Below are 18,750 nucleotides of genomic sequence, written 5' to 3' on the forward strand. Positions count from 1 at the left end.
AAAACTATACGATGATCAAGTCTAATGGATGTGACTCTCTTCAACAATGAGATGATTCAAACCAGTTCCAATTGTTCAGTAATAAAGAGAGCCATCTACACCCAGAAATAGAACTATGGGAAATGATTGTGGACCACAACATAGCATTTTCATACTTTCTGTTAATGTGTGCTAGCATTTTGTTTTCCTTCTTACATTTTTTTCTTTCTAGATCTGATTTTTCTTGTGCAGCAAAATAACTCTATAAATATGTATACATATATTGAATTTAACATATTTAACATGTATTGGACCACCTGCCATCTAGGGAAAGGAGGGAAAAATTTGGAACAGAAAGTTTTGCAAGGGTCAGTGTTGAAAAATTACCCATGCATATGTTTTGTAAATAAAAAGCATTAATAAAAAAAATAGAAGATGATAGGCAAAACTTGGATTTGGGGAATGGCCCAACAAACTGTGGTACATGAATATAATAGATTATCACTGTACTATAAGAAACAATAAATATGATGAATGCAGAGAAGCGTGGGAAAATGTATGTGAACTAATGCAAAATGAAGTAAGCAGAGCCAAGAAAACAATGTTCACAATGACTACTATAACATAAATAGAAAAAACAACTGCCAAAAAGCAATCAAAAATCAATGCCCCAAAATTTGGCCCAGAGAAAAGACATGAGAAGATACCCCCAATCTGGAGTGTGCTGAAGTAAGCTCTAATTGACTTTAGAGAGTTAACTGTTCAATTTTCCTTGTGACCATTTAGACCTTAGAAATCAGCAAACATTGGTCAAAAATCCCATATGCATCAAAATGTTCATAATGGCATTTTTTTCCTGTGTTAACTGGAAAACTGAGTACCTAATGATAAGGGAATGGCTAAACAACTTGCATATTAATGAAATATCATTCAGTTCATAAGCATTTATTAAGCTCCAGGCATTGTGCTAACCATTGGGAATATAAAAAGAGGCAAAAAGAGAGTCCCTGACTTCAAGAAGCTTACAATCTAAACAAGGAAAAAACATACAAACAAATATATACAAAGTAAGCTATATTCAGGATAAATAGGAAATAATTTAAGACGGGAAAGCACTGGAATTAAGAGGGATTGGGAAAAACTTCCTGGAGGAGCTGGGACTTTAGTTGAGACTCAAAGGAAGCCAAAGGAGTCAGTAGTTAAGAGTGGAAGAGAGCAATCCAGGCATAGAAAACAATCAGGGAAAATGTATGGAATCAAAAGATGGAGTGTCTTGTTTGTGGAACAGGAGGCCAGTGGCACTTGGGCAAAGAGTAAGTGATGGGGAATAAGGTGTAAGACTAGATTACTGAGTACTATGAATGCCCAACAGAACATTTACTATTAGATCCTAGGGGCAATAGGGAGTCACTGGTGTTTATTGAGTAGGAGGCTGATTTGGGCAGATCTGCATTTTAGTAAAAATCACTTTAGCTACTCAATAGAGAATGGATTGGAGTGGGAGAGAACACTTGGAGCCACCAGAAGGCTATTGAAGTAGTCCAAGCATGAGGGCCTGCACTGACAGATCAGAGGAAAGAAGGGGTCCTATTTGAGATATTGCAAAAATGAAATGGGCAGGCCTTGCCTATAGCTTGGATAAGGGGACTGGAAGATAATGACTCTAGGATGACTCTTGGGTTGTAAGTTTAAGGAACTGGGAGAAGAATGTTACTCATTTCATAGGAGGTGACACATATCTGGAGTTCAAGAAACATCAGACTTTTATGAATGAATGAACATGCAATAAAGTAAGCTGAAATAGAAGAAAAATATATCTATTGTTTGTGAAAATATAAATGAAAACAATACTAAAAGGAAGTCAAACTTGGGTCCATTTTGGCAATATTTAGTCCCAGGTGATAAAACCTACTCTCTTCATGTTCAGAGAGGTGATGAATTAAATGGAGAGAATGGAGTAGATGCTATCAAACTTGGCCACTGAGTGAGCCAGTTCTGATTGTTTATTTTTCTTTGTTGTGAAAAAAGACAAGAAAGGGAGGTATAGTAGGAAAAGGCATCAATAAAATCATAAAATGCAAAACAATCATGAATATAGTGTGGGGGAAAAATCAATAACGGGACTGTTTACCCCCAAAAGAATAAATCAGTGAGATTCCTTGAGTTTGTTGCTTTAAAAAAAAATTACTACTTTTGAAAACAGTTGAATTTAGGCTAAGAAGCAGCTCAGTATTCAATTATAACTGCATCCAAGGCTTCAGAGGTTGAAGGCATTCATCCAGCTTTATTATAAATTCTAGATTACCAGAGTGGATAAAAAGAAAGGGCTACAGTTGGTTGATCAAAGGAACTTTGTGTCAATGAATTTTAAATAATAAAAATATTTTGGTCTTAAAAATTTAGATCACTGGAAAATCTTCAAAGGCAAAGGCTTGGATTTTGAGAGTAGTCTCCTATCCCCCAATGTAGATCAATGAATACAATTTCATGTACAGAGGGCCATAATGAAAAGCTTCCAGGAGATAACTCTTTCAAAGAAGTATGCTACAGCTTCATTTGCTTTTTGGCCTGACAGATACAAAGAGGATGATGACATTCAAAAATACATTAGCTTGTTATGATAACCAGAGAAGAGTTAGCATGTGCCCGAAACAGAGAAAAATCAAATTTTTACAGTTGAGAGGCCCTTAGGAGTCCAATATCCACCCTTCCTCTTCCGTTTTTTACAGATGAAGAAAGCGAGGGTAAGTGACTTGCTCACACTATACAGATTATAAGGATAGAAGAATTAAAGACTTTCAGCTAGAATGGCCCTTAGACATATCTGGTCTAAACTTTTCATTTTTGCAGATGAAGAAGGAATTAGCACTAGATCTATGATATCGGGAAATTCCTGGAGGACAAAAGCACCTTTTCCATACCTTACAGCCTCAGAAAGTTGCCTAGAACTTTGAGAGACCAAGGAACTTGCCTAATGTCTTTCTACAGAAGCAAAACCTGGTTTCCTATCCATTATGCCATACTGCCATAGTGTATATTTTGTTGAAGGAGAAAGAAATCAATAATACCCAGTGTACTAAGGGCTGCCTTAGTAACCAGTGTTGTTCAATCATGTTTGACTCTTGTGGACTCCATTTGGGATTTTCTTAGCAAATACTGGTCTGCCATTTCCTTCTCTAGCTATTTTACAGATGAGGAAACTGAGGCAAACACGATTAAGGGACTTGTCCAGGATCATACAGACTAGTAAGTGTCTGAAGTTGGATCTGATCTTAGGTGTTCCTGATTCCAGGTGCAGTGCTCCATCCTGTGCTATTTAGCTGCCCAGGTATACTATTAGTAGTCCCATTTTATAAATGAGAAAACCCAGACTTTGAAAGATGAAGTGATTTACCTGGGGTCAGAATTTCGGGTTTTCCTAATTCATGTCCAACATTCTATCCATTCAACTACCCAGGGAAGACCAAAAGCAGACTCGTGAACCCCCATCCTCTGGCTCCCCTGAACCTCTCAGAACTCCTATTCATCTTACAATCAGATTAACTTCTTCCTTTCGATGACTCACAATTCATCAGTAACACTCATTCTTTTGTTTTTCCCTTTCCAGTTTGTACATTTGGAATTTTACTTTATTTAGGTTATCACTTGAAATGTTCCATTTGACAAGCCTGAAGCTCTCAAGAGTACATGGCCCTGGGCTAGGACTGTGGTAGATGGACAAACAGAGCCTAGGGAATTGTTTGTGGAACTGAAATGCCTAAGGGCCTCTTCTTTGTGATTACTCTGCAAAAGGATTTCCCCTAAATTGGTGTTGTTAAGTTTGAAAATACCACCATCTTCCCAGTCACCCAGGATTACAGTCCTGGTATGCTCCTCCTCACTCTCACCCCATATATCCAAACTGTTTCCAACCCATTTCTTTTCTCCACTCACAGCCTAATATGGGTACTCATCACCTTCTAATTAGTCTCTCAGCATTGTTTCTCTCCACTCTACCCCATCCTCCATTCAGCTCTCAAGCTCTAAAGCACTAGTCACTAAATTCCAGTAGCTCCCTACTACCTCTAGATCAAATAGAAAACTCTTAGTTAGCTTTTAAAGCCTATCACAACATGGCCCCTTAGTACTTTTCTGGTCTTCTTTTACTTTATACCTCTCCATAAATTCTATGATCCAATAACACAGGCTTCCTTGCTGGACCTAAAGCTTGGTATTCCATCTCTAACTTTTGTGCCTTTTCACTGACTATACCTATTACCCAGAATGATCTCCATCCTTACCTCTACTCAGTGATTTTCCTGTTTTCTTCAATTTCCAAGTCAGCCCATCTTCAAAGAAGCCTTTCCTGATGCTCAATCCCCTCTCCAAAGACTAATGCCTTCCCTCTGAGATTACCTCCCATTAATATATATATGGTGGTTTATATATTGGCTCCCCAATTAGAATGTGCACTTCTTGAGAAAAAGGCTTATGTTTTTGCCTTTTTTTTAATAATATAAGAGCTAGCACAGTGTCTATTAATCACTAGCAAAGATTATTCATTTTTAACTAATTAATTTTTAATTAAATTAATTAGTTGATCCCCCAAGATGAGGGAGTAATGGCAGGGTCTCCTCTGAGCTCTCTCAAATTTCCCTCCAAAGTACTCTAAAATAATGCCTCAAAATCAATTCTGAAACAGCAGAACCAACCATAGGATGGGGTGAAGCAATTTTCCAACCCAAGACAACTTAGAAAGTTGGCAGGAAAGTTCTGTCTTATTGAGGTAAGAATGGAACATAGCTTGTGGTCACAGTGGAAGGGGGACCCTCCTATGGTTCCAGAATGGAAAAGAGTGCTTGTGGTCACTCATAGACCAAAACACAGGCCAAGAGAGCAGTGATCAAACACTCCTCAGAAGACAGAACCAAGGAAGAAGTGAAAATTTAAAGATCCACGCTCCCCCAATCAGGATTATGATACCCAATTTAAACTTGATTCTATTCAGCTTAATTCACAATATAATTACTGATATCCATCAAATCACAATAAACTGAATAAATACTGATTAATTTGAATAGGGATATCAAAATTATTACTATATAAATGAATAAAGGTTTGTTGATGATAAGAATGTGTTCAGACGTTCTACCTTCCAACTCTTTCTATAACACCAGAGACAACATATATTTGAAAGAAGGAAACTTCAAATTGAATAATTTCTAATTTTTGGAATTAAAACAATTTAATATTCTTTTACCTAGGATGTGAATATTGAGTATTATTTAAATACTTTGAAATTCTTGCCTTTTTGTAGCTAAATTATTAAGAGAGATAAAGAACAATTAAGAGAAGAAAAGAAAATATTTTAGGGGTAGTAGTAGTAGTTTGTGATCATAATCAAGTCATCTTAACTTCAAGGAATCTTAGTTTCTTTGTCTGTAAAATGAGCTTACTATAGCACCTATTCCACAATGTTAGTATGAGGTTTCAAATGAGACAATTTGGTCAAAGTGCTTTGAAAACTTTAAAATACCATAAACAACAGTTATTATTCTTTCAAGATAAAAAGAAGACCAAATAGACTCTATCGATATCTCATATATGTAGCAATATAGCTCACAGTAGATGCTTAATAAATGCTTATTAAGTCAGTCTTCTACTTATATTTTCTTATACACACCCTTTTTTGTAATGAATTATAGAACAGTAAATTAATAAATGACAAATGTCAGTAACTTTAATGCAGTGCTAAATAATTTTACATAGATATGCAAGAAAAAGTTTACCAAAGGAATGGAGCTTTTAGAATTAGAGCAGTCTTGGAGGTGGATCTAATCTAAATCCCGATTTTATAGATGAGAAAATTAAGACATCCCCAAAGATGAGCAGGAAGTAGAAGATGCAGATTTTGAATACAGCTTTCTGATTACAAATGTAGTGTTCTGTTCACCATATCACAGAGATCCGGTCCTAAATATCCAGTAGAAGCATTTAGATTACAGGATCTGAATTCAAAGAGATGCCCTGTGTACAAGAAATTCAAAATCAATTATCAATGTTTATTCTCAGGATGACCATTTATTAAAAACAGAAGCCAATTTTTTCAACAATGATATGATTTAAGGTAACTCCAGTAGACTTGCAATGGAAAAAGAACTATGGAGACTGAATGTGGATCAAAGCATAGTATTTTCATAGTTGTTTTGTTGTTGTTTGCAGCTTGGTTTTTTCCCTTGTGTTTTTTTCCCCTCTTTTGATCTAATTTTTCTTGATCTAAATCTAAAATTTCTAATTTGATCTAATTTCATAATCACGAATATGAAAATATATTTAGAAGAATTGCACATTAACCTATTTCAGATTGCTTGTTGTCTGGGGGATGGAAGAGAGGAGGGGAGAAGGAGAAATATTTGGAACACAAGACTTTGCAAGATAAATGTTTAAAACTACCTTTGTATGTATTTGGAAAAATAAAATATTTTTTAAAAATGTAAGCCAAATGCAATCTGTACCATCAACTTTTAGTTATTCAAGTGAATGATAAAAAGAGAGTGCACAAGGAAATTAAATGTATGGAAAATTCCCAAGCACAATTAGTCACCCCTTTGTTTCAGCTTCCTCTATCTATCTTCTATTAAACTTTTCAAGAGTTGGTAACAAATAATAGCATTTGATAGATTTGTATTTTTCCCTTTCCTGACTCAGAGACAGACACCTAGGAGATTCAGTGATATTGCCCTAAGGAAAGGAAGTGATAAAACCTGAATATGAAACAGGGTAGCAGAGCACCAAGGGACCCTGGAAATCCGTGTTAGATTGAGTTCATTTTACAGATGAGGAAACTGGGAGCCAGAAAGGTTGAAGTGTTTGTTCAAAGGTCAACCAGCTGGTTAGTGCCAAGGGCCAGGTTTCCTGATTCCATGCCATTCCATTTGAATGGCAAACACAATTGGATTGAAAATGTGGAAAAGACAAGAAAAAGGAATGTGACATTCAAGGTTGACTATTGTCACTTCGATACAAGAGAGCTTTCATGATTTTGAAATAAATGAATATTTACTGTTTGGAAGCATTTTGCTTAAACAACAAAGGAAATATTGTATTTGACATCACTTTTCACTATTTTTCCCTTTAAAAAAAACTGAATAAATGTCATTTTACTAATATCATCAAAATTTCTTCCAGTACCCCCTCTTCTCCCTTCCCTCCCAAAGACCCATCCTCTATTTTAATTATAATCTTGTTGCTTTTTAATATGATTTGCCCCACACTTTCTGTCAGAAAAATAGGTCCAAAGGGACACTTCAAAAGGAAAGTTTCCCACAGTGATCATTACAAACCTTTCCCTCTCTTAAACAACAATGCATACTCCCACCACATTTCCATCTATTTAACAGGGGAAGGCTTCCCAATAATAGATAACATTTATATAGCACTTTGGGATTTGTTAAATACTTTAAATATATTATAATGTTTGATTATCAAAAGACTGATAAAGAAGGACCTTTCTTCTCAGATCTTAAATGGCACTTTACTTGGCAACTGTGTATGGTCCCAGGAATAAAGACAGGGATTGAATCTGTGATTTCATTGGTAAAGGCAAGATGAGGAAAAGCCTTCTTTCCAATACAGGTGGTCACCTTCTCTGCAGCTTACAGTCTTAGAGAGATCAATAAGAAGTCAAGTGACTTTTCCAGACTCATCCAGTTAATATGTTCAGAAGCTGGACTTGAATACAGGTTTTCTTGGATTTGAGGTGCAATCTATATCCATTATGTCAAACTGCTTCTAATACACTATTTTTCCCTTCCTGACTCAGTGACTGACACCAAGGAACATCTATAATACCTGCCTAAGGAAAAGGAAGTGATCCATCATAACCTATAGGAGAATCAGTAGAAGTAATAACCTGAAGGTTATTTGTTTGTTGTTCTGCTGTGGGCATGGAAATGAGAGGAACATGAACCACGGTGGTCCAGCACCTGAAAACGCACTACCTCCTCACAGTATCTTTATTTTAGTTAATGCTCCTCTCCAATATGAAGTTTCCTATAGGTTTGGCCTCCACATAGGAGGAAAGTTTTTCCTCTGGGGAAAGTTCCAATGTAAAATATTCCAGCCCATTCAATAATTGGGGGTAGGGGACCTCTTGACAGAATACACAACCCAGTTTTTTATTTGGAAAATAGGATCACCACAATCACCAGCCCCCTGAAAGATCGGGGGGTAGGTGGAGGAGGCAAGGAATTTGAAGAGAAGGAATCCTTTTAGACTCTCACAGCCTTATTGTTAGCCTCTTCCTGCAGAATTCCACAAGGGGAGCTACCATCTTTAGTAGAGCATCCCCATAATTCTCTTTCACTGGTCCCATACAAGACTATGGTTGATCAGGAAATTAATGAAGATGAGACCTTTATTCATGGTCTTTAGATATGAAATCTAAAAACAGCTCTGGAAGAGATAAAAGGGAATTCATTCTTATGGAAGCTTATTTCTTTTTGTAATTTTATCAAAGGAGTTCTATTATTCCATAGGTTCTTTTAAAAAAAAAATGGTGTTTCATCCAGGCATTCTAGAGAGCAATTTGGAACTATGCTCAAAAAGTTATCAAACTGTGCATACCCTTTGATCCAGCAATGTTACTTCTGGGCTTATACCCCAAAGAGATACTGAAGAAGGGAAAGGCACCTGTATGTGCCAAAATGTTTGTGGCAGCCCTGTTTGTAGTGGCTAGAAGCTGGAAAATGAATGGATGCCCATCAATTGGAGAATGGTTGAGTAAATTGTGGTATATGAACGTTATGGAATATTATTGTTCTGTAAGGAATGACCAGCGGGATGAATACAGAGAGGACTGGCGAGACTTACATGAACTGATGCTGAGTGAAATGAGCAGAACCAGGAGATCATTATATACCTCAACAACGATACTGTTTGAGGATGTATTGATCGAGGATGGACAGAAGCAGCTACACCCAAAGAAAGGACACTGGGAAATGAATATAAACTATTTGCATTTTTGTTTTTCTTCCCGGGTTATGTATACCTTCTGAATCCAATTCTCCCTGTGCAACAAGAAAACTGTTCGATTCTGCAAACATATATTGTATCTAGGATATACTGTAACCTATTCAAGGTTACTTGTACTTGTAAAGGACTGCTTGCCATCTGGGGGAAGGGGTGGAGGGAGGAAGGGGAAAAATTGGAACAGAAGTGAATGCAAGGGATAATGCTGTAAAAAATTACCCTGGCATGGGTTCTATCAATAAAAAGTTATTTTTAAAAAGTGCTTTTTTTTTTAAACTCCTCTGTTACCTTGAATCACTGGTAGTGCTATTTTTAAAATATATCTATGTATACATATACATATATGTAGAGAGCCATTATTAAATAAGTCCATTTTCAGTAAGAGGGTGGTCCAAGTATTACTTGAGACCTGCTCTCTATAAGGGCTAAACAATTCAAAGCATTGGCTCACTGTCTCCTTTAACAATTTTCAAAACAACATACTCCAGAAAAATTTAGAATAATCTTGATGGAGAATGGCATGTGACAGGAAGAAGGTATCCCAACTCTGTTATTTACAACTCTGTTTTGACAAATACCTTTGCCATTGATAATTTGTTATTGACGGTCCTAGTTCGATAGATATCTTGTTGTTGCTAGTTAAGGTGAAGTGAAATGTCAAAGTATGGTCTCCGTATTAACCCTGGAAGGTATATAGTGTCACTTGGAGGTAGCTGTTGTTAATGTCACACTAGTTTAAAGAGTATATAAATCCCGGCGCTCAGATTAATAAATGGAGATTATCTTCCGCCTAGCCTCGGGTATTCATTCACACTCTCAGTATTCATTGGAGCTGGACTCCAACACACATATATGTAAATACAAACACACACATACACACAGAGTTGAAGAGTTGTTTCAGTTGTATGGGACTTTTCATGACCTCATTTGGTTTTCTGTTGGCAAAGATATAAAAAATGGTTTGTCATTTCCTTCTCTGGTTCAAACTGAGGCAAATAGGATTGAATGACATCCAAGATTATACAGACAGATTTAAATTCAGGTACTCCTGGCTCCAGATAGGTATCCTATCCATAGTGCCACTTAGTGGCATATATTCATATTCATATATACAAATATATATATATATACACACACACATAACACATAAAGGCAACTAAAGGACATAGTGGATAGAATATCCAGCCTATAATCCGAAAGACTCCTCTTCCTGAATTTAAATCTGGCTTCAGACACTTACTGGCTGTGTAACCCTGGGCAAGTCACCTCAGTTTGCCTCAGTTTCCTCATCTGTAAAATGAGCTGGAGGAGGAAAAGAAAAACTACTTGACAATAAAATTCCAAATGGGTCATGGAGAATAAGACACAACTAAAAATACCGAACAACAACAATATGTACAGATATGTGTAAAAGAGTTTACTGATGATAATTCATATTTTAAGGCTGAAGGTTTGCAAAGCATTGCATATGTTGTTTCACTTCCTACTCTAGGATCCCTTCCAGCCCTATATGGGCTGTCCTATGAACTCTGTCTTTTCAAATCCTGCTTTACAAGGATTTATTCTGATATCACCTTCTCCACGAAGGGATTGACTCAAGTGTCATCTCCTTTCCTAATTGCCATAACTAGAAGCAATTTCTCTCCCTCTTTAAATTTCTCAGAACACTGTTTGTTGCTTTGGGATCAACTCATCATATGCCAATTAATATTCTGAATATTTGCTTATAAATATTGTTATTTCTACCTCTCAACTAATGTTCTACTTTGATGTTTCATTCATTACTGCATGGAGTTGAAGATGATTTTTCCAAGTCTGTAACAGTGTAGTAAAAGCTTGCCCAAATGGCATGTGCTGACTGAGCTCCTTTTTACCCCAGGGAGACAGACCTTTCCTGCCAACCTTCTAAGTTCTCTAGGCTGGAATGTTGTTTCTCTTCATCCTTTTGTTGGTTTTGCTGTTCCAAAATTCATTTTGAAACATTATTTTGAAGTTGTTTGGAGGGAAGGTGTTTGGAAGTCTCTGCCCTTTACTCTGCCATCTCGGCTTTGCCCCTGCAGACCCTTCCAAAGCTTAAATTCTTTACTTCTATGATTTTGGTTCTCAGATTGATGTTATATAAATCCATCACAAGCCCAGTAGTCAGAACTTTTCCAGCTTAGTAGGACCTGAGGCAATTTTTGCCATACTATTATAGACTTGGAAAATTCAACATCAAATCCCTATGTTAACGAAACATTAAAGTAAGACATTAGTTGTGAGGTAGAGATAATACTATTTGTAAGCAAATATTCAGTTCTTCTAAGGTAGTATAATCTAAAGAGAACTATGGTCACCGTTATGTAGCCTAGTCTCTGCCCTGTGAGTGACCACAAGTACTGTTTTCTGCTGTAGAACTGTGATCAAGGTCTTCACTCCCTTAGGACTGATCCTTCTGATTTCTAAGGCTGAGAATACAAAAGCAACACAAAATATTCACTGCCTTGAAGAGCTTAAATTTTATGGGGGAAAATAGGGAGAGGGATAGATACATGTAAACAGATGAATATAATACATGATAATTAGAAGAGGAAGAGGGGATGAGAATTATTGTAATCTGCATTTATGCAGAATATGTTCACACCAATGAAATCATAAAGCCTTGACGCATTATCTCCCCTGCTGGACTTTAAAGTTCCTTAAGATTGCTTTTTATATCATCTTTATATCTCCAAAACCTAATTCAATGAATTGCACACAGCAGGGGCTTACTAAATGTTTGTGACAAGAGGAGAGAGAAGAAGGAAATGGTTTCATTCCAGTGGCACAGTGACAGCAGTTGTTTAATCTTCATTTTCTTCACACTAACTACTACATCTCACTCAGCACCCCTTTCAATGGCTGGCTACTCCTCTTATGTTCACACACAATAGCAGCTGTGTTTAAATGACCCCTGAGAAAGAAGGCTTGAGAACCACGGCCCTCTATCACACCTGTGACCCACTTAAATTTGAATTAAACCATAGAAGAGCAGCATGCTTGTACATCCTACTGGTTCTAGATTATTAATCCAGCATGAGGTTCAAAAGAGTATTTGTTATTTGCAAATCTTAATATGAAGAAAATTAAAAATTAAGCCCTCAAGCTTTTCCCACTGAGAAGGAGGTCAGTTCTCAGTAAACAGCATCTGGTTCCTTATAACTCACTACCTTTGAATGCTTATTTTAAAAATCACAGAAGCCAAAAGGAAATAGGGATAGATCTAAATCAGGAGTTGTTAAGTCTTTTTGTCCCATGGACCCTTTTGGCAGGCAGGTAAAGTTATCGATTCCTTCTCAAAACAATGTTCTCAAATGCAGAAAATAAAATACATAGGACATCAAAGGAAACCAATTATAGTGAAATGCAGTTTTTAAAATGTGTCAAAAAGCAAGCTGAAACAAAAGGGATGCACAGTGGGCTCAACACTACCAGAAAACCACTGGATATGATCAAATTGATGCACAAGCACGCATGCTTGTGCATGTTCATACACACACACATTGTAGAAGAATTACAGATGGAGAGATAGTACTTGGTATAGTGATAGAGAACCAGTCTTGGAATCAGAAAGACCTTTCATTTAACTTTTCCAGTGTCCAAAAGCAACTCAGACTGTAAATTTCAGAGTTTTATCTGTAATAGTGGAGAGAACCTCTTATGTCTGGAATTCCCAAAACAGATGAACTTACAGTTTCACACAAATAGAAGAAAAATCTTCTAATTCTCATCTTAGCCTTCTATTCTTAATCTGAGGTCTATGGATTTATTTTTGTTAGATTATAAGCTCTAAACCATTTATGTCAAGCTCAGATAGAACAAGAACCATTAAACCACACATAACGATGTATTGGTTTCATATTGAACTTAGAAAACCATATGTTAAACATCATCTATATCCTATTGTATTTTTATTCATTTTGTTAAATATTTCTCAGTTGCATTTTAATTGGGTTTAGGCAGCGACTTGACACCTCTGTGCTAGACAGTGTTCAACTTAGAACAGTGAACAAGAACACTGGACCTAGAATCAGAGGACCCAGGTCCGTACCTAAGCTTTGCTACTTCCTAACAGTGTAATCTTGGATAACTCATTTAAACTCCCCAGGCCTCAGTTTCCTCATCTGTAAAATGAAGAAGTTGAACCAAATCAACCAACAATTATTGATTAAGTGTCTGCTTTGTACCAAGGCAATCCATTACATACTAAGAATGCAAAGACATAAATGAAAAAATCCCTACTTTCCAAAAACTTACATTCTACTGAGGAAGACAACATGTACACAAATAAATAGATACAAAATAAATACATGGTAATTTGGAGTTTAGGTGGGCACTAGCTGCTAGGGAGGTTCAAGAAAGACTTCACAAAAGATATTTGAGCTTTATTTTGAAGAAAACAAGACATTCTAAATGGTTCTTATCTCTCTGTTTTTTGACTACGTTTTATAGCTAATCAAAATCCTAGCAAAATCATCTGAAAAATAAGTGTTTATTAAATGTATATTGTTCACTATATGATTTTTAGCACATTTCAGAGAAAAACTGGAGGTTGTCAAGGGAACATTTGGATCCAGATTTTAAAAAAATAAGCTCAATACTAATATTATTAAAATCTTACTTATGTTCCCATGAATACATTTGACAGAAAAGGATTCTGAAAATTACTGAGAGTGAAGGGGAAGTAAACATTATACATGTTAATATTTTTTGTTTAACTCAGTTGTACCTATTACAAGATTTTCCCATATCTCCACCAAAATATTAATGGTTTTTTAAAAATAAATTTTTACTTTCATCTTTTGTTTTTACCTACATTTCCCAATGTAACCTCAAAGAACAAAAAAATGAGAGAGAAAAGAGTTCAATAAAACTAAGCCACATATTGAATGCATTTAGTGCTCCATAGCCATGGTCTTGCAAAGTTAAGGAAGGTACATTCTCATATCTGTTCTTTAGGATTTAGTCATTATAATTCCAGATACAACTGTTTTGCTGCTTTTGTTCTTTAAATACACATTGTTATAGTGAATGAATATATTGTTTTCATGGTTCTTATTTCACTTTGTATCCGTTCATATAAATCTTTCCAAGCTTCTCTGTATTCATTGTTTTAAAGCACAGTAAGAATGCAATACACTCACAGATCACATGTTGTTTATCCATTCCCCATTTGATAGGCATCTATTTAGATAGCTCCCTCCCCATATGTACAGTACTATTCCAGAGATTCAAGAGATATAAAGGAAGCCTAGAGAAAGCCTTCCTTTCAAGCTATCTTACTGTAGAAAAATTAGAGTAATCTATACTAATAGAATGCTAAATCATGTATATTCTGAACCTCAAAAAATAAGGTATAAACTGGTATAGTTGGGGAGGGTACAGAGAGAAATGGTGAGAATGCTCAAAATTTAACTTGCAGACTTCAGCACAAACCACATCCTTTGCACTCTCTGTGAGAATATGGACTCTGATTCAGCCATATCCAACAAATGTCCAAGCTCCATAAGGAATGTGAAAATGTCTGTGCAACACATTAGCCATTAATGGCATAAAGGAGGATAAAGACCTTTTGTTGGGAGGACAAATGAGACGAAATTAATATCAAATTAGCGATTCAAAAAGAAATAAAAATCAAAGAAGTCCAATTTGTTTCTCTTTCTATCCTGCAATGATGAGATCCTCTTTTCTTCATAATGTCCAACACGATTAAGATTTTAAAACTTCATAAAGCAAGATTTCTGAATTCATAATGACTAAGTATTGTAACATATCTCTAAAAAAACCACACCACCACAAAAAAAAATAAACCTCACTAAACCAAGATAAACATCCAGTAACCTTCAGAAATTAAAGGAGTTAGAAGAAATAAGATAAAAAATATCACTGCCTGCAGCCTTGAAATAGTTACACATGTTGCTAGTAACTAGTAAAACAGAGACACAAGAATATGTACTCTGTGTGTATATGCACGCACATATAAAACATATGTACATATGCATGTATGTATATATATATGAATGTTTGTGTGTGTTTAGATATATAGATATATGTGTAAAAGCACTTTTCGTTTTATTCTAAACAAGGATATTCACCATATAGTTCCTGAAAAGGAAGCAAAGCACTTTGCAGAAAGTTGTAAAAATTCAATTAGCCATGGTTTTGATCTATAATGCATATGAGAAACATTTTCTTGAAGTCTCAAGCATTTTTATTGTATTATTATTCTCTGAAATATTTCCCCCCACACACGCAAACAACAATTTGCTTGCTTCTCTACACACATTTGTTCACTGTACATAAGCTTAAACTACCAATTTTTTTAAAATTAAGGTACTCTTGTGAATAATCAACTATAGTTAGTCACTGCAGTTAAAAAAAAATGTGTGATAAGGTAGAACTCTGTATAAGTAAAACTCTTAAAAAGGTCAGATTTGACAAGGTTTTAGTTCTAAGAGGAAAGAGAATCCAGCTATATAGATGGAGAACAAACTCTGATTCCAAGATCTTCCCTTTCATTTGCCACATTATTTTTCTATACCCATTCTTCCCTCTTAATTCCCTCCACCCATATTACAACTTTCTGAGCACTTAGAAAAGGTCCACAATCCTTTTTTTTCTGCAACCAAGACCAATGAAAAGACTCCAAGCTGGTTCCCTGGGTTATGGAACGTTTACTACATTCTGCTTTCTCACTTACAATATGAGTCTTTGATGTAGTATTGAATTGGTTCCTCTTCCTTATCCCTTTTTTGTTCCCTTACATTCCCCTGACTGTTTTGTTTTGTTGGTCATGGTTGGTTTTTATATAAATTCAGCTTACCTGGGGAAATTCACTAGCTGGTGAATTTCCTGTTATACATCATTAAGAAAAGTCCTATGAGTAGGGGGAAGGAGTGGGGAATTCATATTTATTCACTCATCCACTTATAAGCTTAAGTATTTGATCCGAGCAGTACTCCAAAGACATGACCTGAAAGTTGAACTTTATAAAATTCTCAGTCCATAAAATGCACATGACTCAGAACTAGAAATCTAGGAGAAAATCCCTCGTTTTGTAGATGAAGAAAACGGTAGCAATATGGTGGTGTTGGAGAAGCAGGACAAGGCTTTGAATTCTAGCTCTGCCACACGGGATTTAAAAATGGAAGAGACCTTTCAGGTCGTGGAGAGCCAGAGATGTCAAAACTGGGTTTGGTCTTCAAAACTGCAGAGTGCAGCTTCAACAATATTCAAATATAATTGGGAAATGTTTAATAAAAATGCAATACAATATCGATGTTAATTTGTATTTTTCTAATTAACACATAGCCTGCAGGGATCTCCTTTTATTTGAATTGGACATCACTGAATTCTCCATCAAACCCCAAACTTTTTATTCACGAGAAAACTGAGAAACTCCTTTTTGGACAAGCCACATAATCTTTGGGCCTTGGTTTCCTCTGAAGTAAATGTTAGAACAAAGGATCGCAAAGGTCCAAATTCCAAGTCTAAATCTATATTTTAGATTTAGTTTTATTTCAAGCAGGAATATTCACCATATAGTTCCTGGAAGGGTAGACGGTCCTCAAGTTTGGAGATGTAATAAATGACATGACCAAAGTTCATTTATACAGTAAACATTAGAGTGAAAGCCAAGTCGTCTGACCCCAAACTTTGTGCTGTTTTCCACTAAACCACCTTGGGCCCTTTTTCTATGTATGTTCATCCATTTTTTTTAATGGGCCAACCAATTATAAGTTTTTGATACTCATGGAAAAAGTAACAGCATTTTACAGATCCGGTCAGGAAAATTAAGCAGAATAGAAAATAACCATCTGTAGAGACAAGAGAAATAGGGCAGGAGAATGGTGAGGGAGAAGACCAATCAAGAATCTGGCTATGTTAGGGGCAAATGGGATTGGAGATGACCAATTCCAGAATCATCACTTCTTATTCAATGCTGACGTCCCTGAAAACGGTGGCTGTTTCTTCTAAACATGGATTTTTAAAATATATATATTAAATGTTGTTGTTTGAAATGGGAATGGGGAGGCGATAGTCCCTTCTTCCCTAACTCACTTCCAGCCCCTCTCGGGGCAGTTCAAAGTGCCCAGCCAGGGCGCACCGGCGTAGGTGCTTAAGAGCGCTCGCCAGCGGGAGGAGAGAGAGAGGGGCTGCGGAGCCGGGGCAGCACGCGCACACACACCGGTACCGGAGTCCCGGGCGAGCTGAGGCTGCCTGCCCGCCCCCTCCTCCTTCTCTTCCAGTCTCGGTCTCGCCTCCCGGCCCTTACCTGCAGCAGAGTGAGTGGAGTGAGCTCGGCCCCGGACTCTCCTGGAGGCTCCGAGCTCTCTGCGCTCCCGCAGCTCTTCCTCTTCTTCTTCCAGCCGTCGGGCTTCAGCCATCGGCTAAGCTGGGGCACACACTGGGAGCAGGAGGAAGGGAGTGAGAGGGCCAGGGACTCTAGCAGCCGGGAGCCCCCATCGGACGAGCAATAGTCTCCCAGTCCGCCCAGCCCAGCCCTTCCCCGCTTCGTTTCCAAGTGCCCGACTCGGCCGGGCCCCAGGGAATTCAGTGCCCGGAGCAGACAGAACAGAAACCGCAACTTCTCCTCCAGACTCCACCTGCCCGGACAGAGCGGGGGGTAGGGGGTGGGGGAGAGAGCTGGAGGCGGGGGCAGCACCAAGCGGCCAGAAAAGCGCAGCCGAGCGACTTTCCTCCGCCCTCCCCCGCAAAGCCACAGCCTCTTGCTCCTTTTCCTTTCTAGCTCCTCACTCCTTAGCTTAGCCCCTTCCTTCTTCCTCGCCTTCCAAATTGGGAGCCCCGGCTGAGGCGGGTCTCGCCCGGCCTCGCCCTCCTCTGGGAGGGACTAGCAGCTGCCAGCCTGCCCCCGCCTGCCAGCTTTGGGACCCAAGGCCACCAGACCCGGAGAAGCCGAGCGCCGGCCGGCCGGGACAGACAAAACAAAACCAAAAATGTGGAGCGGGGGCCTGGGGGAGGGGCGCAGAGAACGAGGGGGTTGGCCTTGGCTTTTTCTGCCTTTTCCCAACTTTCCGGGGTCAACAGGAAACCCGCACTCTGGACACTCAAACAAAAGGAGGAGAAGGAGGAGAAGGAGGAGGAGGAGGAAGAAGTACCTGCCAGGCTGAACCAGGCTCGGGGTGCGGCTGCGGAGGGGAGATCTTGGGCCAGCCCGAAAGATGAGAGAACTTCGAGCAGCCCGCCCAACTTCCGGGGAAACTTATCTCAACTTTTATTGGGCCTTTTTCTCGTCCTTATCTTTCTTTCTCCGTTGTCTTATCACTGCTCAGTCACTCCTGGAGGGAGGGAGAGACAGACTGAGGGTGACGGAGAGAGACTGGGAACGGGCTGGGGGTGGGGCCTGAGCTTTCTTAGGACAGCGGCAGGCCCAAAGTTTCGTACAAAAACTGCATATCAAGAGCTCTCTATCTTGGGGTGGCGTGGGGGGGTGGGGGCTGGAAGTGGGGGATGAGTACAGCGCATAATTTATTCTGAAGAAGTGTGTTTTCATGCTAGGATCTTCCTTTTGAAAATTATCTCCAATCTGTCTGGTCTATATATTGTTCTCATTAGAATGACTTCCTTCAGAGCATCCATAGTCTTTTTGCCTTTAATTGTATCCCCGGTGTCTGGCACATAGAAGGTGCTTAATAAGTGCTTGTTGAATGAATGTCTACATACGGGCTTATGAGAAGGGATAACCTAGTGAATGTAAGATTGACTTCAGAATCACTACAGGTT

General features: G+C 38.0%; 1 protein-coding gene across 3 annotated transcripts in view; it reads right to left on the reverse strand.

The window, feature by feature from the left end:
* Nucleotides 1-17,479, reverse strand: part of SH3D19 (SH3 domain containing 19) — a 207,934-nt gene extending 190,455 nt beyond the window's left edge. For all 3 annotated transcript variants that reach the window (XM_051965737.1, XM_051965736.1, XM_051965738.1), the window contains exon 1: nucleotides 17,282-17,479. In XM_051965737.1, the coding sequence (XP_051821697.1) occupies nucleotides 17,282-17,393 (112 nt within the window). In that variant the 5' untranslated portion in view covers nucleotides 17,394-17,479. The remainder of the gene's footprint in view (nucleotides 1-17,281) is intronic.
* Nucleotides 17,480-18,750: the final 1,271 nt, after the last annotated feature.

Source organism: Antechinus flavipes, chromosome 6 (assembly GCF_016432865.1).
Source record: "Antechinus flavipes isolate AdamAnt ecotype Samford, QLD, Australia chromosome 6, AdamAnt_v2, whole genome shotgun sequence".
Classification (NCBI taxonomy): Eukaryota; Metazoa; Chordata; class Mammalia; order Dasyuromorphia; family Dasyuridae; genus Antechinus; species Antechinus flavipes.